Here is a 22,429-nt window from a genome sequence, read left to right as displayed (position 1 = left end):
GCTGTGGGGTTTGGCAAGCTGGAGGGAGGGGGGCTTCCGTGGGGTGTCCCTTGTAGGTCCCGCAAGCAGCCTTCAAGGCAGAAGGCTCGGTGTCGCTCAGGACCATCCTAGGGCTCCGGAGGGCCCTGGACCCGAGGGAAGGTGGCCCTCCAGACTGGCCACGCTGTCCCGACCAGCCTCCAGAGTGGCCCCGATGCCTGTCAACCATGGCCCCATGTGACCCCCGCCAGTCCGAGGCCCCACTTTGCTTCCTTGAGAATCAGCAACAGAGGGGTGTCTGCCGACAGCCTTCCCGGCCTCCCCAGATCCGGGACCACCCCCCCGTCACCGCCCCCCGCCGGACAGCATCTCCCCAACCTCCGACACTGGCGCCCAGAGCCTGTTTGCAGCTTCCCCCAGAGCCCCCGGGAGGGGCATCCCCTGAGAAGGAGCCAGGAGGGAAGTCACCCGCCTTTCTTACCTTAGAACTAAATCTGGCTCAAGGTGGCCGGCCCTCCAGGCGTTTGGGGCCAGTGTGGACGGAAAAGGGAAAGGCGGACCCATCTGTGGCTGGGTGCTGAGGACAGGAATGGTGAAAATCCCCTGGGCTCAACCCTCCTTCTCTCCTCCCAGATCCACCCCAGGCAAGTTAAGGCTGCCAAGAAGAGAGAGGAGGGAAGCCCAGATCCCTTCTGCACAGGTATGGGGTGGGGGGGTGGGGCACGGGGGTTTCCACCTGAGCCCGAGAGAAGGGGGGAGGGGTCTTTAGGTGGTCTGTCTGGTTTCGTTTCTGCTGAAACGAAAGAATGAGCAGCTGGTTTTAGGTCTAAATCTGTCCCCCTGGCCCCCCCCCCCAAAAGCCACCCGGGAGGAGGGGCCAGGCACCCTCTCTCTCTGCCCTGGCCCTGCCCCCTCCCTCACCTCTAGCAGAAGGTGAACAGTCCGGTAGAAAAGAGATCCTATTTCTTTGTCGGTTTGGGGCTTTTTCCTTTAAATTCAGCTTAAGGCAGAAGAAGTTTGGCAAAGCGAGTCTACGTAAGGCCGCGTGACGGGGGGGGGGGGGGGAGGGGGGACGAGGGAGCTGCCGCGGGGGTGGGGGGAGCCGCCACTCACAGATCAGCAGCAGTGCCGGTCAGGGTCATGACCAGCTCCGCCTCCTCCCGCCCCTGAACCTCGTAAAGAGGTGTTTAAAAAACAAAACAAAACAAGAAAAAAACCAAAAAACAAAAAAAACGAAGAAGAAGAAGAAGAAAAACTGAAAAAGCAGTTGATTCGGGGGGGCTTGCAAGTGAATGACTGGACTGCCAGGAAAGGAGACCCGAGGTGAAGGGGCACGTGGGGTCAGGTGTCCCGGCCGGGCCTCCCCCTCCCCGAAAGGAAGCAGGTGCCAAGAGGGCTGGGGGAGGCCATCCCGGGGCCTTTGCACAGTGAGATCCGCCCGCTCGAGAAGGTAGAGTGGTTGTATTTTGCTGAATGACCGAAGAGTCCGTGCGGGTGTGGGTAGGAGCAGCGTTATAATTCGAGTCTAGCCTAGCAGGGCGCCCTGGCCGTTACCGGTGCTTGGGCGGGATCACCACGAGCGGCTGCCCGTACTTGGGCCGCCACATGAGGACCTGAGCGTCGTTGGCATTGGGCTTGACCAGGGCGCTGGGCGGTATCGGCTCGTTCTTGCTCAGGATCTTGGGCTGGTCCTGGGCGATGGGCTCCCGCAGCCTGGCGCGCTGGCCGAGGGGCCGGTTGGGGTTCACCTCGATGCTGAGCTGCATACGCCAGTGCAGCGTCTGCAAAATGATCATGTCATTGGTCGAGGTGTTGGTGGCCACCAGCCACGTGGTGAAGCTCTGGTCCCGGTAGATGTTGGTCAGCTTGGCCACGTTGCTCTCACTGACGGGCACGGCCCATGTGACACTGGGGTAGAAGTTGTCGTTCATGCTGATGATGAACTTGGAGTCTCTCTTGGTGGGGCCCACGATGGTGCACGTCTCCGTGGTGTTGCCGTACCAGGGGTAGTTCACCCCGTCTGAGTCACTGATGGCCTCGATCTTGCCCTCCTGGAGGTCCGGGAGCTCCCAGCTGGACCTGAGGACAGGAAGACCAGTTTACTCAGTCGGCCACCCACAAGGCTGCATCCCTGAGGCTTACCTCGCGGGGCCAGGGCGGCACCAAATGATACACAGACAGCCACCGTCATGTCTGGGCTCCCCCAGACACAGCCCCCATCAAAGCCACATCCTGTCCTCCTGCACCGTCTCAACTCGGTCACGGCAACTGTTACTGTGACAGTAGCTCTCAGGCGGAAGGAGACACCAACCTGTCCTAAGTTACTCTGGGGACACGTGCCCCCGGGGGGCTGGGAGCACAGCAGCGTCTGGGGCATCAACACTCATCAACAACACTCATGTCCATCGTGCGCCCGGCAGATAAAGAGAGTGAAGCCAGGGGCTGGATTTTTCTTCCCCAAGCAGTGGGGCCTGGGACCCAGGCGGCCAGACTTCATCCAGGGCCACTCCCACCCGAGCCCCTGTGATCCCAAAGGTCAGGCCGTGCTGCACCCAGACTTCGGCACAACCGAGGAAGCCAGCGGTCCTCTCCAGAATACACTGCTCCCTGCGACGCGTTCTGGTTCACAGCCGCATGATTCGCAGTGGCCAAAAGGTGGGAGAAACCCAAGTGTCCATCAACGGGAGCGTGGATAAACAAAATGGGGTCTGTCCACACAATGGAATATTCTTCAGCCTCGAAAAAGAAGGAAACTTTGCAATATCCTACAGCGTGGATGAACCTTGAAGACATCATGCTGAGTAAGAGAAGTCAGACACAAAAGGATAAATACTGTATGATTCCACGTATAGGAGATCTCCCTCGGGTCATCAAATTCATAGAAACAGTAGAACAGTGGATACCAGGGGAGTGGGGGTGGAGAGTCAATGTTTAATGGGTGTAGAGTTCCAGGTGGAGAAAATGGGAACGTTCTGGAAACAGATGCACAACGACGTGGATGGACTTAATGCCACCCAACTCAAAAATGGTTCAGATGGTGAATTTCATTGGGCATAACTTATCGGTATAAAAAGACGCACCCCTCCACCAAAATGCATCGCTTCACGTCAGCGATTAGCAAACCTGGGGCCACCCTGGGAGGGATGAAGAGGCATGTGATTTTGCTAATTCTCCTGTTTATTTCATTTCTGTTTTCGTTTCATTGAAAAAGTCACAAATTAGGGTAACACCTGCCTACCAGGCCATCTCCTGCCCGGGGCCCTGAGCTCATCAAACTCCCAGGGAACTGGGGCAGCAGCTCAAACGACCTCCCATTTCTGAAGTCCCCACCGGTCCCCGAAAGCCAACAGGCCACAGCAGTCACGGGCAGGCGAGGCCAGGCAGGCCACCCACACAGCAGGTCGTGAGCCTGCTGACCCGGCTCTCCTCGCAGGTGGGTATCACGGGCCGGAAAAGGAGTTTAGGGTCCCTGTCCTGGATTTCTTAGAAGCCTGTGCCTTTGCCCCACCTGTGTCCAGGCGCCTAGAAAGCACCCACTCTGTGCTCTCACGGTGACCGTACTCGCTTGCAAAAGGTTTTCTTTTTTTTTTTTAAGGCAGAAAAGTAAACTTGCAAAAGGAACTTTACTCTTCAGTGGCTTTCACTTCCTAAGAGCTGGCTTGTTTTGAGGGAGCGGGGCTCAGCACCAGAGCGGCCCCCCTCTCCCCCAGCCTCAGGTTTCCTTTCCTCCCCAGCCTCCAAATGCCCGAGCCTCGGCTCAGTCACAGGCGGGTGACGGTCCTTATGAGCCAGCAGACAGTCGTGTCTCATGTGGGATATTACTCAGAATCAGGTTCCGGGGCCTTTGTCTTCCAATCATCACAGACCCGCATGGGCTGCCTCTGTTCCCCAGGGCCCCAGCCACCCCCCGCCGCCCTCGCCTAGTCGACGAGGTGGGAGTGAATGCAGTTAAGGGAACAACTTCTGGGGGACACACGCCAGCCCGGATCCAGCCTCAGTCCAGCTGCTAGCTCTGATTAAGTTACAAGTCTCTGAGCCTCCGTTTTCTCATCAGTTAACCGAGGATAGTCCTACCCACCTTGCAAGGTTTTTGTGATGATTAGATGTATTGATATAAACATATAAACGGCAATACGTAGAAGCTTCCAGAAACCATGTTGGGGGGCATTTAGAGGTGCGCCAGCCCTGACTGATCTGAAGCCTTTGTGACCTCTGCAGTTTGGGGATCATACATGCTTGGAAAGGAATGAACTGCATGCAGTCACTGCCTCCTCCAAGATTCCCTGTTTGTTCTGGGACGACCTTGAACTTCAAAGCAGACCCTCGGTTCTTTGCTCCATGGCAGAGAGGGGCGAGGTGGGACCCCAGCCCTGCACACACCGAACCTTTTCCTTGTTGCACGGCAGAGGTCCCACAGGCGGGCTGTGGTGCACAGAGGCCACTTAAAGGTGTGAGCAAGGCTCCCAGGACGTGCACACACACGTCGGAATCAGACTCCTCACTCTCCCTCACATGCCCTGTTCCTGTGGCAATCCCCATCCACCATCCACTCACCAAATGTTTGCAGAGCACCCGCCATCGGTGTTTGCAGAGCACCTGCCGTCGGTGTGTGCAGAGCACCTGCCATCAGTGTGTGCAGAGCACCTGCCACTGGAGGACGCTGCACCCTCCGGGCACCTGGCACCATCCTGGACTCTCTCTCACCTCTGCACACTCCCCTTCTCCTTTGCCTTCACCCTGGCCAGGACCCCTCCCTCCTCCCCGGTCTCCCGGCCTCTACTCCTGCCTCCTACAATATTCTCCCAGAAGCGGGAGTGATCTTGTCAAAACACAAATCTGTCTGCACTGTCCCTCAAAGCCAACGCATCTGAAGCCCAGGACCCCTCGTGCGCACGCACGCACGCACGCACACTCTCCCCAGGCTCCAGACCCACCAGCCGCTCTCAGTTCCTCTAATGGGCCGTGCCCCTCCTGTCCCTCCCTGTCTCGAGGCCTTCTGCCAGGACCAGTGTCCCTCCTCCTCCTGTGCGGGTCACTGCTCCTCATGGCTCAGCTCCGGAGCCCCCCAGAGAAGCCCACCCTGACCCCACCCAGGTGGCCCCATATCCACTGCCATTCAGTCCTCGCCCTGCTGCTTCCTGGAGCATGCACAGGGGTGATCCGATGACCATGCGATCGCTTGGTGATGATCTCTAGAGGGCAGGGGCCAGGCCTCCAGGATGTAGGCAAATAAGTGTTGGTGGCTTGGATCGGTGACTGTGGGCGGCCTGCCCGGCCTCGCCTTCAGGGCCTGGACCCCAAAAGGGGGTCTCCTTAAGGAGTTTAGAGTGCCCAAAGCCACCCCGTTCATGCATTGTCTCACCTGGAGCAGCTGTCCCTAGCACCCGCTGTCCTTGCAGTGACGCCGGTGACAATGGTCATGTTCCCTAAGCACAGAGGACGTGTCAGGTACCCTATGTACGTACGTCTCCCCAGTGCTTCTCCTCAACCACCCTGGGGACACGTCAGAGGGGCACGTTTTATACAAGAGGCTTGGAGACGGTACAGGCCTATCTCAAGGTCACACAACCACAAAGCCGCCAGGCCAGGACCCGCAACCTGAGGGAGCTCTTAGCCAGCGGTTTCAAAAGACCCTCACTCAACCATGCACACACACACACACACGCATGTGCACACACACACAGAGGCCCTTACCCACAGGCCTCCAACACAGGCCTCGCCCAACACTCACACACACATGCACATACACACACGAGCTCGAGCATCACAGCTGGCCGAGGGTGTGGGTCTGAAGGGGTTAGAAAGGCCTTCCCTGGAGACCGAGGAGGGTAGAGGCGATGCTGAGGGCCACCCCTGGGGGCCGGGGAGCATCACGGGGGCAAAAGCTTCTGGGTGGAGGTGAAGGAAACCAAGGATGCCCAGCGCGGTGCCTCGGAGGGAAGGTGAACTGGCCCTTTCATTGACCTGGGACGACAGGAGCACACCTCTCCCAGCCGCCCGGAAGAGCCTGAAGGGCTCTCCCCCCAAAACAGACGGCCCCTCACACCCCCAGGGTTTCCCCTCCTCTCCCGGGGCTCTGACCGCGTTTTGAGTTCTGGACCCCAGAGCCAGACTGGACCCCAGACAGGGGTCTCAGAACAGAGTTTCCAAACTTCCCATCTCTATTCATTTTGGTCCCATCTACATTCTATATACTTCCTGTACTATTATTCACTTCATTGTTTTCCTTAAAATCATTTTTTTAAAAAACTGCATTTAGTTTTTCCTAAGAAACACACGGAAATAACACGTTGAGTGTCCTAGATACATTTTTCCCCCAAATATACATTCAAATAAACACGTTGCTTTAAATTACAGTTGCATTGGGGCGCCTGGGTGGCTCTGCTGGTTAAGCGCCAACCTCAGCTCAGGTCACGATCTCATGGTTTGTGAGTTCGAGCCCCACATCAGGCTCTGTGCTGACGGCTCAGAGCCTGGAGCCTGCTTGCGATTCGTGTCTCCCTCTCTCTCTGCCCCTCCCCTGCTCGCACTGTCTCTCTCTCTCAAAAATAAAATAAACATTAAATTACAGTTATACTTAGGCTTAAATGAGTTCACTTCAATATTATTTCACATCCCACAACTGATGCCCGTTAGATGCTCTGAGAAACTCATTTACAGACAAGGAGTTGAGGCTTGAGGGCAAGAGGGCTGCTTGGACCGAGGCTTTTCTGCCCACACTGGTCCCACTGGCACTTAGGGCTTATCTCGCCCGGTCCCCAGTTTTACAGATCTCATGGTCTTGTACAATTTGCAAAAAGTTCAAATTCTGCAAAAGTTTGCAACCGGGAGCCCAGTTTCCTGATTTCTGCCCCGTGTGCCCGCCTGCCAGGCCAGCCCCTTCCCACCAGGCACCTGCTCTCCGAGGGAGGGTCTGGGGGTGTCCCCCCACCGCCTGCTCCCAAGGCTCTCCCAAAAACCAAGCCCCACTCCTTTTGCAGCCCACCCCCCCCCCCCGCTTCATCCAGGCCCCAGCACCATGTCCCCTGGAAAGGACCAACGGTGCCTAATCTTAATTTTTAGTTGTAAAAGCTGTGTTTTTCTTTAAAAAAAAAAAAACCAAAACACATTGCTATAGAGAAGTATATGAAGTGAGAAAGGAAAGCCACGTCTTCCACGCCCGCCCCCACCTCACTGAGGTTACTCACCACATTACGCTTTGGTAAACATCCTTCTAGACCTTTCTCTGCATAGACCCACGGTACGTGTTCCCATTCACAGTGTTTTCTTTTAAACAAAAATGGGTTCCTACGCTACATGCTTTACAACTTTTCAAGAAACGTTTTATTTTGGAGAGGCAGACTGAGAGCGAGCGAGCGAGGGCACAAGGAGGGGAGGGGCAGAGAGAGGGAGACAGAGGATCCCAAGCAGACTCCACGCTGTCAGCCCAGAGCCCAGTGTGAGGCTCAAACTCACGAACTGTGAGATCACGACCTGAGCCAAAGTCAGATGCTTACCGGACTGAGCCACCCAGGCGTCCCCTTATATTTAAAAAAAAAAATTTTTTTTTGCAAGTGCTGGAGTTTCCATCCTCATATATACATCCTTCTGGCCTGGGTCTTCCATTCACACATTAGGCAATTTGTTGTTGTTCAGATGTTTTTTGTACGCCTACCCTATGCCAGGCCCCGGGCCAGGTGCTCAAAGTCCCTGTAAGACAAACTCTACAGGTAGAACAGCACTGAAGGGCATGTAGGTTTGAAATTGTAACAGAGCCAGCCAAACCCACCTTCTAGACGCTGCCTGAACTGTATGTACCCCCTCAAACAGCCCGTGAGGCTGCCCATTTCCCCCCAACCCCAACACCGAATCAGCTGCATTTCTACCCGGAGCCGATCAGCAAAGACCAGAAGATCTCAGGATTTAATTTGTTATTTCCCTGATTGCCACGGCTGTCGGGTGCCTCCTCGCACGTCTCCGGGTGCAGCCAGCTTTTGTTTTCGGCACTCGGAAGGTGAGGGCTGGAGCCATCGCTTGGCTGGGGCCGGTCCGTGGGGAGCTCTCTTTGGGCTGGGCAGTCCCCCTCACTTCCTCCCGCCCCAAAGCCTGGAAACAAGGACTTCCCTCTCCCACCCACGCCACCCTCGCCTCCGCCAGGGCCCAGCAGATGGGGGGAGGCAGCCTTCCGGTCCCAGAGAGGAAGCTTCGTCCTCGATTGTTCTGCGTGGGCCCGCGGCTGCAGGAAGGGGCCACGTGGTCACCCGCTGGAGCAGAGCAAGCCTCCTTGGGCAAGTGGCCTCAGGTCTCAGAGGCTGTGTCCTCGTCATGAAAGGAGGGCCCCATGACGTCCTTGGGACACAGGAAGGGGAGCCCGGGCAGCTCTGTTCATCACCCAGCTCCGGTGTCCTGCCACCGGCCTGTGGCCTCAGTCCCTGCGCCCCCGCCTGGCCCCTTCCCACCAGCCTCCTTGTGGTCCCGAAGCAGGTGTCCCCCCGTGTGCTGGCTGGAAGGACCTTGCAGGTCTCCTCGCTCCAGGCTCTCACGCCGTAGGCGGGTCTGCGACACCCAACCCCGGAAGAGAGAATGGCTCTACATACAGCAGTCTTCCCGCTGACTCCACCAGGCATCCCAGATTTAATAATCAACTACTAGCAGCTACCACACCGACACCTGTCGTGGATCGAGTGCATCGTGTGTGCCGGGCACTGTGCTGAGCTCTTATCGTGCACTATCTCATTTAACCCCTCACAGGGAAGGGACCATTCTCCCCATCTCACAGATGGGAACAGAGAGGCCTGGAATGGCTAAGAGACTGGTCTCAAGGTCACAGCACCGTGGGAGGGCGGAACTAGGATCCGCACCCGGCTGGACCAGGGGGACAAGGGTGAGGGGAGGTGGCCCTGTCCCCCCTGAGAGACCCTGTCTCTTGAGCTATCCCCCCACTTCACCCCCAAGTCTGCCCTTTGGCCTTGGCCGTGGGCCGGCCGCCCTGAGGGCTTCAGAGAAGGGCAAATGAGGGACGACATGAAGCGTCTCCCGCGCGGGCTAGAAACTGTGACTTGTCACTTAGAAGGCTGTGCCAGCTGACAGGTGGTGGCTGAGGAATTGCGGAGGATGGGGTTGTGAAGACAGGTGTCTCCAACAGTTTGGGGTGGGGGAGGTGGCTTTTAAAGCAGTGTGGGCTGGCCCGAAAACCATATAGAATCCCGTGAAGCTGGCACGGAGAAACTCAGCGCTCCATGGCTCTCCTCTGGAGGAGTCGGGGTATCACCGAGGTGGCTTGTGTGACAGTTCCACTGCATATATTTCCAGCCCGGGATGTCATTCCGTAAAGTTCTCCTGGATTAGGGATTAATTTTAAGCAGGGATAACGTCAAAGGGTATTACGGGTTCCGGTTAAGGATTTGGAATTAATATTTTGAATACAAGCCCGTTCGTAGAGAACGGGAGCCCTGACCTTAACCTTTGCCACCTGGCTTCCCTCTCCCCTGGCCACTGAGGTCCCGGGCGTGGGTTTCATTCTAATGATCTCGATCTTCTGGGTCTAGTCTGGCGGTTCTCATTCGAGGGTGGCTTTGCACCCTTCCCGGAGACATCGGGCAGGGTCTGGAGATCACAGCGGGGGCACTGGGTGCTCCTGGCATTGAGATCGTGCCCCGCGATCGCGAGTTCGAGCCCCGCGTCGGGCTCTGTGCCGACCGCTCAGAGCCTGGAGCCTGTTTCGGATCCTCTGTCTCCCTCTCTCTCTGCCCCTCCCCCTGATCGTGCTCTGACTCTCTCTTTCTCTCTCTCTCTCTCTCTAAGTTGAATAAACGTTAAATAAAAAAAAAAAAAAAAACAGGAAAGAGCGTCGTTTGGGGTTGGGAAGATGGCACCTAAATGTTTCCAATGCTCAAGAAGGAGCAGACATCAGGCTTTCTCTAAACAAGCCCTTCTCATCTGCAGAGGCCGCCGGTCGAATACAGAGCTCTGCCCAGGATCGGAGGAGCCGTGCTCTCTGCTAATTCCACTTTTTAGCACGATTTGGCCAATCAGTGGTAAGTGGAGCTTTTTCCAACTCAGCGTCTCAGCCACACGGTGGTCACCTAGCACTGTCCTCTCACTGGCCCCTCAGAGCCACCTGCGGGCAGTTCTCTCCTTATCCGCCCTGGCGGCTGTCACCCGGCACACGAGGTGGCTGGCAGGGGGGATGGCTCCACACGGCCCCTGTCCAGAGAGCCTCAGGTTCTGCCCTCTCTGTGGAGCTGGTCCTGCCCCAGCCGGGAGTGCGGAGGCAGGAAGAGCGGGTGCAGGGGGACCCGAGAGGGGGCGGGGGGGGGGGGGAGGGCAGGGCAGAGGAGGAAACAAAAGGAAGCAAATGGAAAGCACACAAAACGGCCTTCAACCTCGGAGAGCTCAAATCATTCGTGACTTGCGCTATTTTAACATTTTTAAAAGTCAGGAAGTGGGTGCTTTGTGAACGAGAGAGACCTGGGCTCAGGAGAAACTTCACTCCCAGGAGAAGTTTGATCTGCCCGGATTCAGCCACGATTCTCAACTTTTTACGGACACCGTGGCTCACCCCCACCCACCCCCCAGGAGAGAAGAACGCTCACATAATAACCACGTTAAAGACCACCGAGGGCTTGGTGCCGTGCCGACTGCTTGACAAATGTCATCTCTCGTAATTCTCGCAGTAAAAGCTACAGGGCAAGGACTATGACTGGCCCTACTTGCAGACGGGGAAACCGAGGGTCAGAGTGGCTGAGGTCACACACCCTGGAAAGTGGCAGAGCCTGGACGCCCGCCCAGGTCTGCCTGACTGCAGTCTAGGTGCGCACTGGGTTCCTCTAACCAGGAACCAAGGACTGGCACAGAAAGGGAAAGTCATCTCGGGTCTCCGGCCTCAGGCCTGCCTCCAGCAACAGTGCCTGAAAGTGCTCAGAGCGGAGGCTTTAAGCCCCTGTGTGCAGATGGGGAACTGGAGGCCCCGGCCGGGCCTGTTCCTCCTCGCTGCCCGCCGCGCCGCCTCGGCACTCGGCCCCTTTGGTTCTCCCCCAACTTCCTCCCGGCACTCGGATCTTTCCAGTCTTTCCAAGGTCAGCAAAACCCTCTGCCTTCCCTACCCCTTCTCGGGAAGAACGTAGCCTGTGCCTCAAACCCCCAGAAAACCCTCTGCGCCTGTGTCTTGTCACTCGTCCCGGATCCTTTGCAGGGTCCAAAAAAGGTTTCTGGCTGAAGGCTTCCTAGGATCTAGTCCACGCCGAATAACTCAGAATCATGTTTCCCTTCTTGCAATAGAAAGTCAGCACCCCCCCTCACACACACATACACACACACACCGAGTTAAAAGCCACTTTGGAGAATGAAAGGGCCTTGGGTAGAGACATCAGGTTGATGGAGGGACATGCCCCGCGTGGGCCCCTGTGGGGTGATCCTGTTTACGCCCTCATTTTACGCTTTACCGCGTTTCTCGTCTGCCTCACAACTTCAGAGTCATTAAGGAAACGCAATGAGATTTAGGGTCCTGCCACCTTCCATCCCCTCCCTGCCCCCTCTAACTTCAGAGGGGCCCAGGATGTCCTGAGACCCGGGAAAAGGCCCAAGTCCTGGGGGTGCTCCCCTGCTCCGCTCCTCCCTTGAAGAACTGGGAAGAAGCAGCGTGCACCTGGAGAGGCTGGCCGTGGGAGAGTAGCCCCCGCCAGTCCCGGGCACAGTTGGGAAGCTGTCCCTGGGGCCCGCCTCGCTCTCTCAGAGGGACCTCGTGCTCGGAAACAGCTATTTTCACCTCCCTGTCTTCAGGCGGCCCTGGAAGCTAAGTGGCTTTCCTTCCTGTCCACCTCTTCTCTTTCCACACTGGGACGACCACCCCCAGGAACCCCAGCGCACGCCAGGAAAGAAAGCGTCGGCTCCCCGTGTCCTGCACTCACACGTGCATTGTCCTGGGAACGTCCTGGGCCCCAGGCTGGAGGGAAGAGGCCAGTGGGCTCCTCTCAGCTGTGAGGGCCCTCTGGAGCCTTCTGGACACTGACACAGGATGTCTACATCAAGCGGCCTTCTGCCTCGGGGAGAGAAAAACGCTATACCCTGAACCGAGAAGGCTCGGTTTCTAAAACGAGCCACCCTCTCAAACAAAACACCGGAACAGCAAAGCGTTTCCCCCCCCCCCCCCCGCCCCACCTCCCCGTCCTGATATGCATGTGAAAACACTGCAGAGACAAGTTCGAGCCCAGCACCTGTGCAAGTAACTATGGAGGGCTCCACTCTCTTCTCCTTAACTTCCGCCACATGGACCTCTCCGGGAGGCCTGAGCCCCGGGGTGGGGGGGGGGGAGCGAGAGGGGGGTGCCAAGCCTCAGCCTCTCTAGCAGCCCCAGGACAGCACGCTTGTTTTGCCAAAGAGACACCTGGTGGAACGTGCCTCTGCTTTCTCAGCATCTCGCAGGGAAGGACGCAGGAACCCCAGGGGCCGGTGACAGCAGGAAGAGAGGTCCCAGAGCCGTGACCCCGATCCGAATCACCAGGCAAACCCTGGAGATCACCTGGCCAAGGAGGACACAGGGACGGCTTCCACCGCTGCCTGAAGCTTCCCTCCCACCCCAGGCCTCCAAGCTCCCCACCCCGAGCAGCACCCCCCCACCCCCGACAGCTTGTGTCTGAGCAGTACTCACATGCCCTGTTCCCCATACTGGTTGTAGAACTCCATGTGGCTGCACGCCTGGATCCAGCCAACGACCCAGGTCTCTTTCTTGGGGATGGGTGGCATGACCACCTGGGCCGAGGCACGGAAGTGGGGTGTCCTGTAGCGGAGCACCACGCTGGAGGACTCATCGATGCTGGTGGGGATGGGGTCAATAGAGGCTTTCACGTCAATCACGGTGATGCCTTCCCGGAAGACTCTGGCTTTGCCCCCGATGCTCTGAATACAGCCCATGGCACAAAGCAGCGCTCTGATCTCCAGGGAAGGCCAGCAGTCCCAGAGAAAACTGGGCATTGAAAGGATGGAGGTTGCGGGACCCAGTGCAGACAGGACTGCTCTCCAATCTCAAATCTCAAGACCGATATCCATAGGATAGAAAACTTCACTGAGTAGAGGGGGTCTGCATATCACTATCTCGGGCCTGCTTAGAAATAAGGATTTTGCTGCATTTCAAGAGCCCTGGGTCCTCTCCTCTTCTGCTAGCAGTGGACAAAAATCACCGATATTCTTTGGGTTAAGAAAAAGGAAAGTTTGGAGGTTAATGGGTAATCATGGTGCTCAGCCAGCCAGCCCTTCCGTGCCTCACACGCGGGGAACGCAGCTCGGAGACGCTCCCTGAAGTCTTCGGGCGGCGAAGGCGAACGCCGGCAGACACATAAATAAGGAAGGCTCCGTCCCCTGCGCCGCGCCGCCACCGTCGCTGCAGAAGTCCTACTTCCTGCCCTCTGTCTTCCGCACGCGCTCGCTCGGGGCACACGCACCGGCCGCTCGCCCAACGGGGCCCAATCAATGGAAGAGCAGTTTCTGTTCGAGCGCAGAGGCCCCGGCGCCCTCGGGGGCGAGCGCCGACCCGCGGCTTCCAGGAGGCGAGCGCCGGGCACCGGCCGCCCGCGGGGTCCCCGAGGAGCGCGGCGCGGCGCGAGTCCCCGTCGGCGCCCACTCGCGGGCGCGGGCCGACGCCCCCACGCGGGCGCCCCGCGTCCCCCCGCCGCTGTCGCTGTCGCCGCCCGCCGCCGTGCGGGGCTCCGGGGCTGCGCTGGGGCCGCCGCCCGGCTCGCCGCGACCGCCGAGGACCTGGTCGGGGGGTGGAAGGGACAGGGCGTCAAGGCCCGCCTCAAAGTTGAGCCGAACTTTGCTGCGGGGAACGCGCGAGGCGGCGACGCGTGTGCGCGGGCTGCAGAGCTGAAGGCGCAGCTCTGGGCGGTCTCCCCGGAGGCGGCGGCCCCCCCCCCCACCTCCGCCCGCCCCGTCAGTGGCGGCTGCACGACCGCGCGCACCAGCGAATAATCGCCGCCCGTGACATCTCCGCTGACACCTCCCGGCCTGGGAGTGGCGTGGGGGGGGGGGGGCGACCGGCTGGCACTGCAGTGGGCCGCGTGGACTTGCCCGCCCTGGCACTGCCCCTACCGCCTCGCCGCCGGCGCCCCTTCCCCGCCGGGTCCCTCCGGCCCCCTGGGGGCGCAGTGCCACCCCGCAGGCCGGTCCGATCGGGCGTGTGCCCCTTCCCGGGCCGGGATCCTCCGACTCCGGAGGGTGCAGTGCCCCAGCCCCGCCGCGTCGGGCGCCTCTGTCCCCCACCTCGCCAGCCCCAAGCGGCCCCGGGTCCCCGCGCGTCGGGCGCGCTCACCGCCGCCGGGCAACTTTGGCGCGCACGCCCCCACCCGGGCGGCGCCACCGACTCACCTGCCCCTCGGGCCGCTCCGCGTGCCCCGGCCGCCGCCCTCCGGACGCCCCTGACCCCGCCGCGGGCACGTCCTCGGGGCGTCCCCCCCCTTCCCCCGGGCAGTGTCCTTTGGCTCTACTGGGGTCTGGGGCGACCGTGGGCGCCCCCGGCCCCCACCTCCTCCTAGCTCGGGGCTGCCAGTGGGTGGCCGGGGGCGGAGGGCTGAGGCTCGGGGCTCTCTCGCCCCCACCCCGCGCGCCCGCTTTATTTTATGATCATTGTGAGCGTGCTGTCGCCTCTCAGCCCCGCCGCCGCGCCGCAGCCGCCTGGCGCGCCCCGCGCTGCCTCGCTCTGCTGCAGCATCGGAAAGGCAACCAGGTCAAACTTTGCAGAAACTCAGCTCCTGCGCCGGCCTGGCCCCGCGTCCGCCCGCAGCCGCCGGCCGGAGCGCAGCGCACGCAGGGACCGCCGCCCGCTCGCCGGCCCCGCGGGGATGCAGGTCCGCAGGCGGCGGCGGCGGCGGCGGGCGGGCGCCGCCTCCTCCTCGCCGCCCGCCCAGCTCTCCACCCTCGCTCCCCGCACACAGCCCGCCCTCCCCCTGCTAATCCTCTCCCCGTCTCCCCCCTCTCTCCCCCTCTGCAGCTTGTGGGGAGCTGAGCCTCTCCTTGCATAAACGACATTTCCTTTTTGGCCAGCCCCGGGAATTCTGGGTAGTGTAGTTCGGGTTCTGTCTCTGGTCCGGGGGGGCTCCTCTGCCCTTTGAACTGGGCAGCCTGTCTGGGGAGAAGGGTTGCACCGTCCTGGTGTTCCTGGCCAAGGTGGGGCCGTGACGGAGTGGAAACAGGACAGGGGTCCCGGGAGGCTCCAGGGCTGGGAAGCTTGGGGTGGGGGAGAGAAGTTTGGGGAAAGGGTGCCTGGGACTGAGCCTCTTGGCACGCTGACAGGTGGTCAGGCCTGTTGAGCCCCAGCTGTGATAAGTGCTGGACAAGCTTCATCATTTCATCCACCATCAGGAGGTCTCTTATGCATTCCTCACAGAGCTGGAATCCAAAGCTGGGAGACCCCAGAGACTTGCCCTAGGGCCCTGGCAGGTGGCCCAGCCGATCCTGGGACCCCAGAAGTCTGAGTGCAGAGGTTCGAAGAGGGTTTGACCCTGGACGGCGGTAGGATAACTGTGAACCTCTCTAAGCTGCCTCAAGCCAACCGCCCCACCCCCACCTTGCAGTTTACCCCCCCAGGGAAAGGCCAGGTGGTTTGTGACATCAGAAAACCTGGCAGCCACATTAGAGCCATGCTCTGCCCCCGCCCCACCCCCATGACTCTGACTTCCAAAGGTACCCACAGCCGGCTGGGGGACAGATCATCCTGACCCCTTCAAGCCTGACCGTCTTGCGTGCCAGTGAGGGCAGGAGCTGGAGAGGAAGAGTTCTGGCCGCTCTGAGGTCTCTCCTTTGAGGGATGATCAGCCAGGTCAAGTGATCTGTCTCATGCCAGCACCAGCTCAGGCCACAGGTACCTTATTTCTAGTCCTGCTGACTGAGACCAAGGCGGGGTGGCCTCGTGACCTGCTTTCTGCCACACAGTAGAACCCCAGACAGCAGAGGTCTCCTAAGGACCCCGTGCAAGTGCCCGTTTCCAGGCAGAAGACTTCCCTGAGCTCATAACCATGGTGGCCCCTCTCTCTGCTGTAAAGTCAGGGCACACCCCCCCACCCCCGCAAACATTCTGCCCTCCTGGGACTCACTACAGCCTTCCACACCCCCTTTGCCAGCAGATGATTATTAGGATATTCAGTTTGTATGTAAGTAAGATGTTAGCATTGGGGGACGTTACAGACATCACCCCCAGCACCTAGACCAGAGCCGCCTGCACCGGCCAGGGTGCTCTCTGAAGTCCCAGATGCCACCCTGGTGACCAGGACAGGGGTGCTCCATGAACACGTGCTGAGCCGCACATTTTCCTCATTTGTCGTGAAAAGGACAGAGACCAGAGACGTAACCTGCTCACTAAGCAGCCAAAGCCCTGGATAGGAAGCTGCCTGAGTGAACACCGAGCCCGGGAAGTGGACTATACAGGCAGAGACCCGGGGGTCGGGGCACAGTAGCTTTTCAGAGTCTGGATCCCCAGCCACATCTGGCCAAGTCCAAAGCCCGCTCAGTTCCTCCTCCTGGGATGCTGTCCTTGCTGGCTGGGGCCAGCGCCTCTGAATGGAAGGGAACCAACCCCTAGAAAGCCCTGTCCCTAGCGAATCCCACCAGAAGAGGTGCTCAGGTGCCCATGGGGTGAGGGTTCTTGCAAAATAGAAGCCCCCTCCTCCCTTAACCTCTCAGCCCCGTAGATGCCTCCCCTTTCACATCACCCCTCCCCCATGCAGTGCCTTGTCCTGGGTTAGGTGAGGGCCCCTTTGGTGGGAAGAGGGCTAAGGCAATGTCCGTAGGCCTGTTTGTCAGGCCCTGAGCTGAGGAGTGCTCCCCCCAAGGCCAGCCCTAACAGACAGAGGGGTCTTCACGGGCTGGGCTCATGTCCCCATCCCATCCCAGCTCCCGATGAACACTTCAAGGCTCCCTAGCTGCTGCCCCAGCTGCCAGGCCCCTTTGGCCCTTCTGCCTCCCGACTCAGTCTTCCTCCCGCTCAGCATTTTCTGGAGCTTTGTGGGTGTTGGACACAGACCCACAGCTGCCTCGGCACATGTGGAAGGCCCAGGATGCATCCACACGTGTGTGAGGCGCTGGCATCTGCAGAAGAGAGGAAGGGGACATCTGGGTGTAACATGCCCAACGCCACGGGCACACTCACATCACCTCCACCGCCGGCCTCATCCCCTCCCCCAGACCTCAGTCTCCCTAGACTCCTCGCTAAAGTCACCATTGAAGGGGGAGGAGGAGGGACTGGAGGGTCCAATCTCGGCCCGGAGATGGTGAACTCTTCAACGTGGCCACTTTGGGGACTCAGGGTATGGTCAGCGGGAGGACAAGGTCCCTCAGTTCTGGGCACGTTGGCCCAGAGAGGCCACGGAAAACCAGTCACGCAACTAATCTACATGCCCCTGCCCAGTTGGGCTTTAACGTGCAGCCCAAACGAGCCGAGAGCCCTCCGAGGTCTGCAGAGACAGCTGGATGCAGTTTCTCCCCACCGAGCATCACCCATCACCGTAAACCATCATACATGGCTCCCCACAACCACCCCACCAGCTGGCCTGTGTCACCACGGCATCCCGCAGATGAGGCCCTGAGACCTGGCGAAGACGGTGGTGTGGACTGAACGCAGCAGCCTGGCTCTAAACCCCGGAGGCTGGTGATTCAGTGTAGCAGGTGCTCTCGCTGGTGTCCCTGCAGGGGTAGGGGCCTCGCTTTCATGGCCATCGGAGACCCTCTCAAGGCTCCTCCTCCCTCATTGGCCAACATGCATCTCAAGGCCAAAGCCAGTCCTTCAAGAGCTCTCGGCCTCCAAGGGTGTGGTCATCATGGGACTAGAAAGGCATTTCTCAGGAAGGAAAAGCCCTTGTTCTGCAGATGGAAATGTTAATGCTGGAATTCTGTTGCCCTGGGAAACAGGGTTCTCTCCTTAACCGTTTGGGACCAGACTGGAAGGCAGTGGTAAGGCTTGGAATGTCCACCTGAGAGAACAGCGGGCAGGGCTGGACGGCCAGGCAGACGGCTGGAGGTGAGGCGCCGGGGGACAAGGAGGTGAATCCAACTGGAGAGCCCACCTGACCTCCTCACTGTGTACCCAACCTGGGCCGGGAGTGGGCGCAGGCCTGGCCAGGCGAGCAGAGATGGGATCTCAGACCGGGCTGGTCCACGGCCTCCGCTATGGAACACAGTCCCGGTGAGGTCATCCAGAGAGGGCCCCCGGTTTGGAACCTAAGTCACTCTCCCCGGAGAGGCGGCGGCATGGCGTGGGAGATGTCTGCGAGGCAGTGTGTAAGACCAACTGCTTAGGGTGGCTGCATGTCGGGAGGTGAGGGCCTTTCCGGCCAGAGGTTCAGAACCACATTTCTTCCAGAGCGCGTTCGGGTTAGGGCTTCTCAGCTGGCCCTCCCACCATCCGCAAGTGCCTCCCTTCCCCGGTGTTGACTGGACACCTGCCCTGGGCTGGACGCTCAGAGGACACTGAGGGCATGGGCAGGGCCGGGACAGCCAGCAGGTGTGGTCCCCACACCACTTAGGTCCCATGGGCTCGAGAGAGGTCAGTGTTAATCCAGGAATGATGAATGGAGGTATGAGTTAACATGAATAATAGAGAAGTACAAATTCATACTTGAAATGGTCACAAGTATTGCTTGCTATAAATCAGGACCTATAGTGTAAGTTGTTTTGATTTGTGTGTGTGTCTAGTGTTGGGCTGGGGGAAAGGAGGGGGAAGGAAGCGCTCTCAGGAGGGCGGGGCGGGGGGGGTGCGAGGGGGCGCGCAGTAAGCACAGTAGAGGAGGTTAGAGGGTGTGATTGAGCGTGCGTGTGCGGGTGAGCGTGGCAGTGTGGGTTTGTGCGTCTCCGTGTGGGAAGGTAGAGTGACGGTCGCGGGGGGAGGGGGGTATGCGTAGGAGTGTGTGTGTCCGGGTTACTGTATGTGCCCATGAGTGTGAGGGTGTGGGGGGGGGGGGGTGTCCGTGCGTGTGAAGTGTGTCGTGTTGCGACGAGCGTAAGTGGTGTGGGTGCAGAGGAGCCCGTGCGTCTTTACCGTGGACGACAGTGCGTGTGCCTCGTGTGAGGGTGTATCTGTAGGAGCGTGTGCGTGCGCCCCGCGCCCCACAGTCCGCGTTGGCCGGAGGCGGCGTCAGCGGGCTGGGTGCGGCCCCGCTTGGTGCGGCACTGGGAGTTCTCCAAGGTGCTAAAATAAACCCCGCGAAGGATCAGGTTTCCCGACCGAAATAACCCAGGAGCAGCCTTCGAAATGCGAACTGCGATAGAGATCCGGGAGGGAGCGCCCGGGGGCGGGCGGGCGGTGGTGAAAAATGCTCCCCTCCCCTCCCCTCCCCTCCCCGCAGGGGCCCCGCCACCGCCGCCGCCGCCCCTCCCTCTTCTCCCCTCCAGCTGCGCGCGCCCCTCCCCAGGACGCCGCCCTCCGGGGAGCAGAGCTTCTCCCCCACCCCGCCCAACCCCCTTCCCCCTCCCTTCTGGGGTCATCACCCCAAATAACCGGCCTCCTTTGGCCATCCGTCTTTGTAGGAGTTAGTAAGTTTGTAGGAGACTTGGCGCCCGGGTTCCAGAACCAAATAGTCGTTCATTTGATGAATATTTATTGACTGCCTTCTATAGGCCGGGCAGTGCCCCTGGGCCCGTAAGTGAACGAACAGACGGCTGTCCCTGCCCCCCCTCCCTCGCCGGGGCAGACCCTGTGTTAGGAGGACACTAGCCATAGACACGCACAGAATAAGGGTGACGGCACGTTAGAAAGGACAGTGACCAAGAGGAAAGGAAGAGAGCAGAGGAGGGGGAGGGGTATTGGGGTGATGTTTGAGTCCTGGGGTACCGCGCTGGCTCACTGGATGACCGGCAAAGAATCCCTTCGCCTCTGAGCTTTGATGCTCCCATTTGTGTGATGGAGACTAAAAGCTTGACTGTGAAGTTGGCCGGAGGGTTAAGGGACCCACACTTAGCTCCAAGTAGGCAAGAGCAACCGTTAAGTACAAGCCAACGATAAATGCACTTGGCGGTAGTAAGTAATAGCAGATTGGTGCTAGATCGGAGCGGAGCTCCATCTTAAAGCTTCAGAGACAACAAATAACCCGTGTCTGCCATGTGCAAACTGCTCTAGGCCCCACAAAGCTGCCAGAAAACCTCTCCTACTCTCAAAGGAGAGAGAGGCAGTGTATCCAGCTGGTTAGAGGCAAGGGCTTGAGGCTGAAACCCAAGTCTGAATCTCGGTTTCCCCTGACGAGCTGTGGGCCCTAGCAAGTCGCAGCACCCTCCACCCGGCCCTTCCTTCAGCAGCTGACAGGGCTGGGACAGGAAGGCTGTGTGGACCATGGGCCAGGGAGGGCAATGGCTCAGGGGAGGCCAGGTAGTCTGCGGCATGGGGCCACCCCAGAGTCACCTTCGCGCTTCCCTCGGGTCCTTGCACGAGGCCTGGTGCGTAGCGGGCCTCAAGCAGTGTTCCAGGAGTGACCGAGTGAATGAGTGAGGGCCAAGCAGTCGGGAAATAGAGAAGCGGTGAAGCATATGGCCAGAAAGACAGCCTGCAGGCTCAGAGTTGCAGGGACCAGCCAGCCCCCGTTCCAACTCTGGCCTCGACCCGCTGTGCAGCCTCACAGGTGATGTCACCACCCCAGGCTGCTCTTCCTCATCTCTAACGTGGGGACAGGGTGGTTAGACTTGCCCTGTTGGCTAGACGTCTCTATAATCCGTGCTCTTCTGGGCCCGGGTACGGCAGTGGGTGGCTCAGGGTGACCCATCGGATCTCTGGGGGTGCACTTGGCACTTGCCACTTTAACCACGTATTCATATTCTACTCTGGTGTGCAGGGGTGTAGTGTAAGGATGGCCATGCCAGAGGAGTTCTGGAGAGTCATAAGATGGGGACAAACTACCTGTCCAATAATCAGGGGTCGCTTCCATAAAGTATGGCCCGTCCACATGACCGAATGCCAAGGAACCGTTGAAAAAAAATGGTGGGTCGTCATGGAAACATGGTCAGGTTTCTATTAAGTGAAAAGGGTAGGTTTTTATTTTTTTTATTAGTTTTCTTGATTTTTGAGAGGCAGAGAGAGACAGAACGCATGTGGGGGAGGGGCAGAGAGAGAGGGAGACACAGAATCGGAAGCAGACCCCAGGCTCTGAGCTGTCAACACAGAGCCCGACGCAGGGCCCGAACTCACGAACCGTGAGATCGCAACCCGAGCCGAAGTTGGATGCTCAACCGAATGAACCACCCGGGCGCCCCGAAAGGGTAGGTTATTTTTTTAAAGGGCATGTAATCCAACCATATTTTTAAATGCATTTCTGTGCAGAGATGATATCTATAGATACAGTCTGTTTAATATAGATTCTTTCTGGTTATTAAAGTAATACTCGCTTTTGTAAACTATTTCCGGAACCGGAGAGGGGACCCTTTATAACCTGACCGCCCTCGTGTTAACAAGGGGTGGTCTCCAGGCAGTGGGATTACACCTGTATCATCTGTATTTATTGAGTTTATTTGAACAGGCATGTAAAACCTTGACAGTAAGGAAAAAATAAGGGTATCGGTAAAAGTACACTGTTTTATAAACTGGCTAGTTATTTCATGGGTGTATATCCTCTCTAATTAGACTTCAGGAAAAGATCAGTGACAGCATCGATTCAATGAGTGAATGCATTCTGAGAATTCTTTTTTTTTTTTTTTCAATGTTTATTTATTTATTTTGAGAGAGAGGGAGAGTGCAGGGGAGGGGCAGAGAGAGAGAGGGAGAGAGAGAATCCCAAGCAGGCTCTGTGCTGTGCTGTCAGCGCAGAGCCTGACCCGGGGCTCGATCCCGTGACCGTGAGACCATGACCTGGGCCCAAATCCAGAGTTGGATGCTTAACTGAGCCACCCAGGCGCTGCTGAATTCTGAGAATTTTTGAGAAGTAGGACTGTGTGGCCTATGGTAGGGCCCCGTAAAGGGGTGGAGCCTGCTTCTCAGCTGTCTGAGAAAGTGAACAGGGCCACCCTACCTGAGAGAGGAAGGAGCAGGTCTCAGGCTCAGTGAGCCCCTCACACCATCCTTCCATCAGCCCCCCGCACCCCCCCAGGATGGGGAACAGAGGCCAGGAGGGCTCATAAGACTCACTCGTGGTCACTAAGCTGGAGGTGGCCAAGCCAGGGTTTGAACCTGGGGCTGTCTCACGCCAGAGCCTCCCCTTAACCACTCCTGGGTCAGAGCGCAGCTGGACCCCGTGGACTTCTTCAGCATGGGTCCCACTGTGGCCCTCAGAACCTGCTGGCCGCTCTGACCAGACCGAGATGCTGACACAGACCTCGGGGTATTAATAGCCCCAATCTGGGCTAGGCTCCTCTTCCCCTCCTGAGGCCAGCCCAGGTCATGGGCCCCACGCAGGGAGAGGGAGATGCGTGCCCTGGTGGAGGACTGAGCGAGTGTGCCCAGGTCCCTGCTGTCTGAGGGATCCGTGTCTGGACGCCCTCCTGTTCCACCCCAGGGGCTGGCTTGGGA

The 22,429-nt window shown here is 58.9% G+C and overlaps 2 protein-coding genes across 5 annotated transcripts; one reads left to right on the top strand and one right to left on the bottom strand.

Moving 5' to 3' along the window:
• Nucleotides 1–30: 30 nt before the first annotated feature.
• LOC128312082 (uncharacterized) lies at nucleotides 31–10,279 on the top strand. 2 transcript variants are annotated; one of them, XR_008290887.1, is made up of 2 exons: nucleotides 31–679; nucleotides 9,904–10,279. XR_008290887.1 is itself a non-coding variant. In XM_053204495.1 (2 exons), exon 2 carries the CDS (start codon nucleotides 4,226–4,228, stop codon nucleotides 5,144–5,146), a length of 921 nt encoding a protein of 306 aa, XP_053060470.1. In that variant the 5' UTR covers nucleotides 31–679; nucleotides 4,198–4,225; the 3' UTR covers nucleotides 5,147–6,484. The 2 variants fall into 2 exon arrangements, 1 of the variants encoding a protein (XP_053060470.1); XM_053204495.1 differs by lacking the exon at nucleotides 9,904–10,279 and adding an exon at nucleotides 4,198–6,484.
• Nucleotides 1,223–14,676, bottom strand: FAM78A (family with sequence similarity 78 member A). 3 transcript variants are annotated; one of them, XM_053204497.1, is made up of 2 exons: nucleotides 14,320–14,676; nucleotides 1,223–2,058 (listed from the first exon to the last, which is right to left on the bottom strand). In XM_053204497.1, the coding sequence occupies exon 2, from the start codon at nucleotides 1,908–1,910 to the stop codon at nucleotides 1,530–1,532; it is 381 nt and encodes a 126-aa protein (XP_053060472.1). In that variant the 5' UTR covers nucleotides 1,911–2,058; nucleotides 14,320–14,676; the 3' UTR covers nucleotides 1,223–1,529. The 3 variants fall into 3 exon arrangements, with proteins under 3 accessions (XP_053060472.1, XP_026891218.1, XP_053060471.1); XM_027035417.2 differs by lacking the exon at nucleotides 14,320–14,676 and adding an exon at nucleotides 12,608–13,516; XM_053204496.1 differs by lacking the exon at nucleotides 14,320–14,676 and adding an exon at nucleotides 4,492–4,497.
• Nucleotides 14,677–22,429: the final 7,753 nt, after the last annotated feature.

This window comes from Acinonyx jubatus, chromosome D4 (genome assembly GCF_027475565.1).
Source record: "Acinonyx jubatus isolate Ajub_Pintada_27869175 chromosome D4, VMU_Ajub_asm_v1.0, whole genome shotgun sequence".
Classification (NCBI taxonomy): Eukaryota; Metazoa; Chordata; class Mammalia; order Carnivora; family Felidae; genus Acinonyx; species Acinonyx jubatus.
The sequence above is the reverse complement of the archived record's forward strand: the minus strand, read 5'-3'. Positions and strand labels throughout refer to the sequence as shown.

Bases quoted from the DNA above. Each gene is read 5' to 3' on its own strand.
- LOC128312082 (XM_053204495.1), top strand. From the start codon at position 4,226: ATGAACTGCATGCAGTCACTGCCTCCTCCAAGATTCCCTGTTTGTTCT.
- FAM78A (XM_027035417.2), bottom strand. From the start codon at position 12,930: ATGCCCAGTTTTCTCTGGGACTGCTGGCCTTCCCTGGAGATCAGAGCG. The intron at 2,059-12,607 runs GTGAGTACTGCT...TCCTGTCCTCAG, and splicing joins CAGTATGGGGAACAGGGCAT to GTCCAGCTGGGAGCTCCCGG.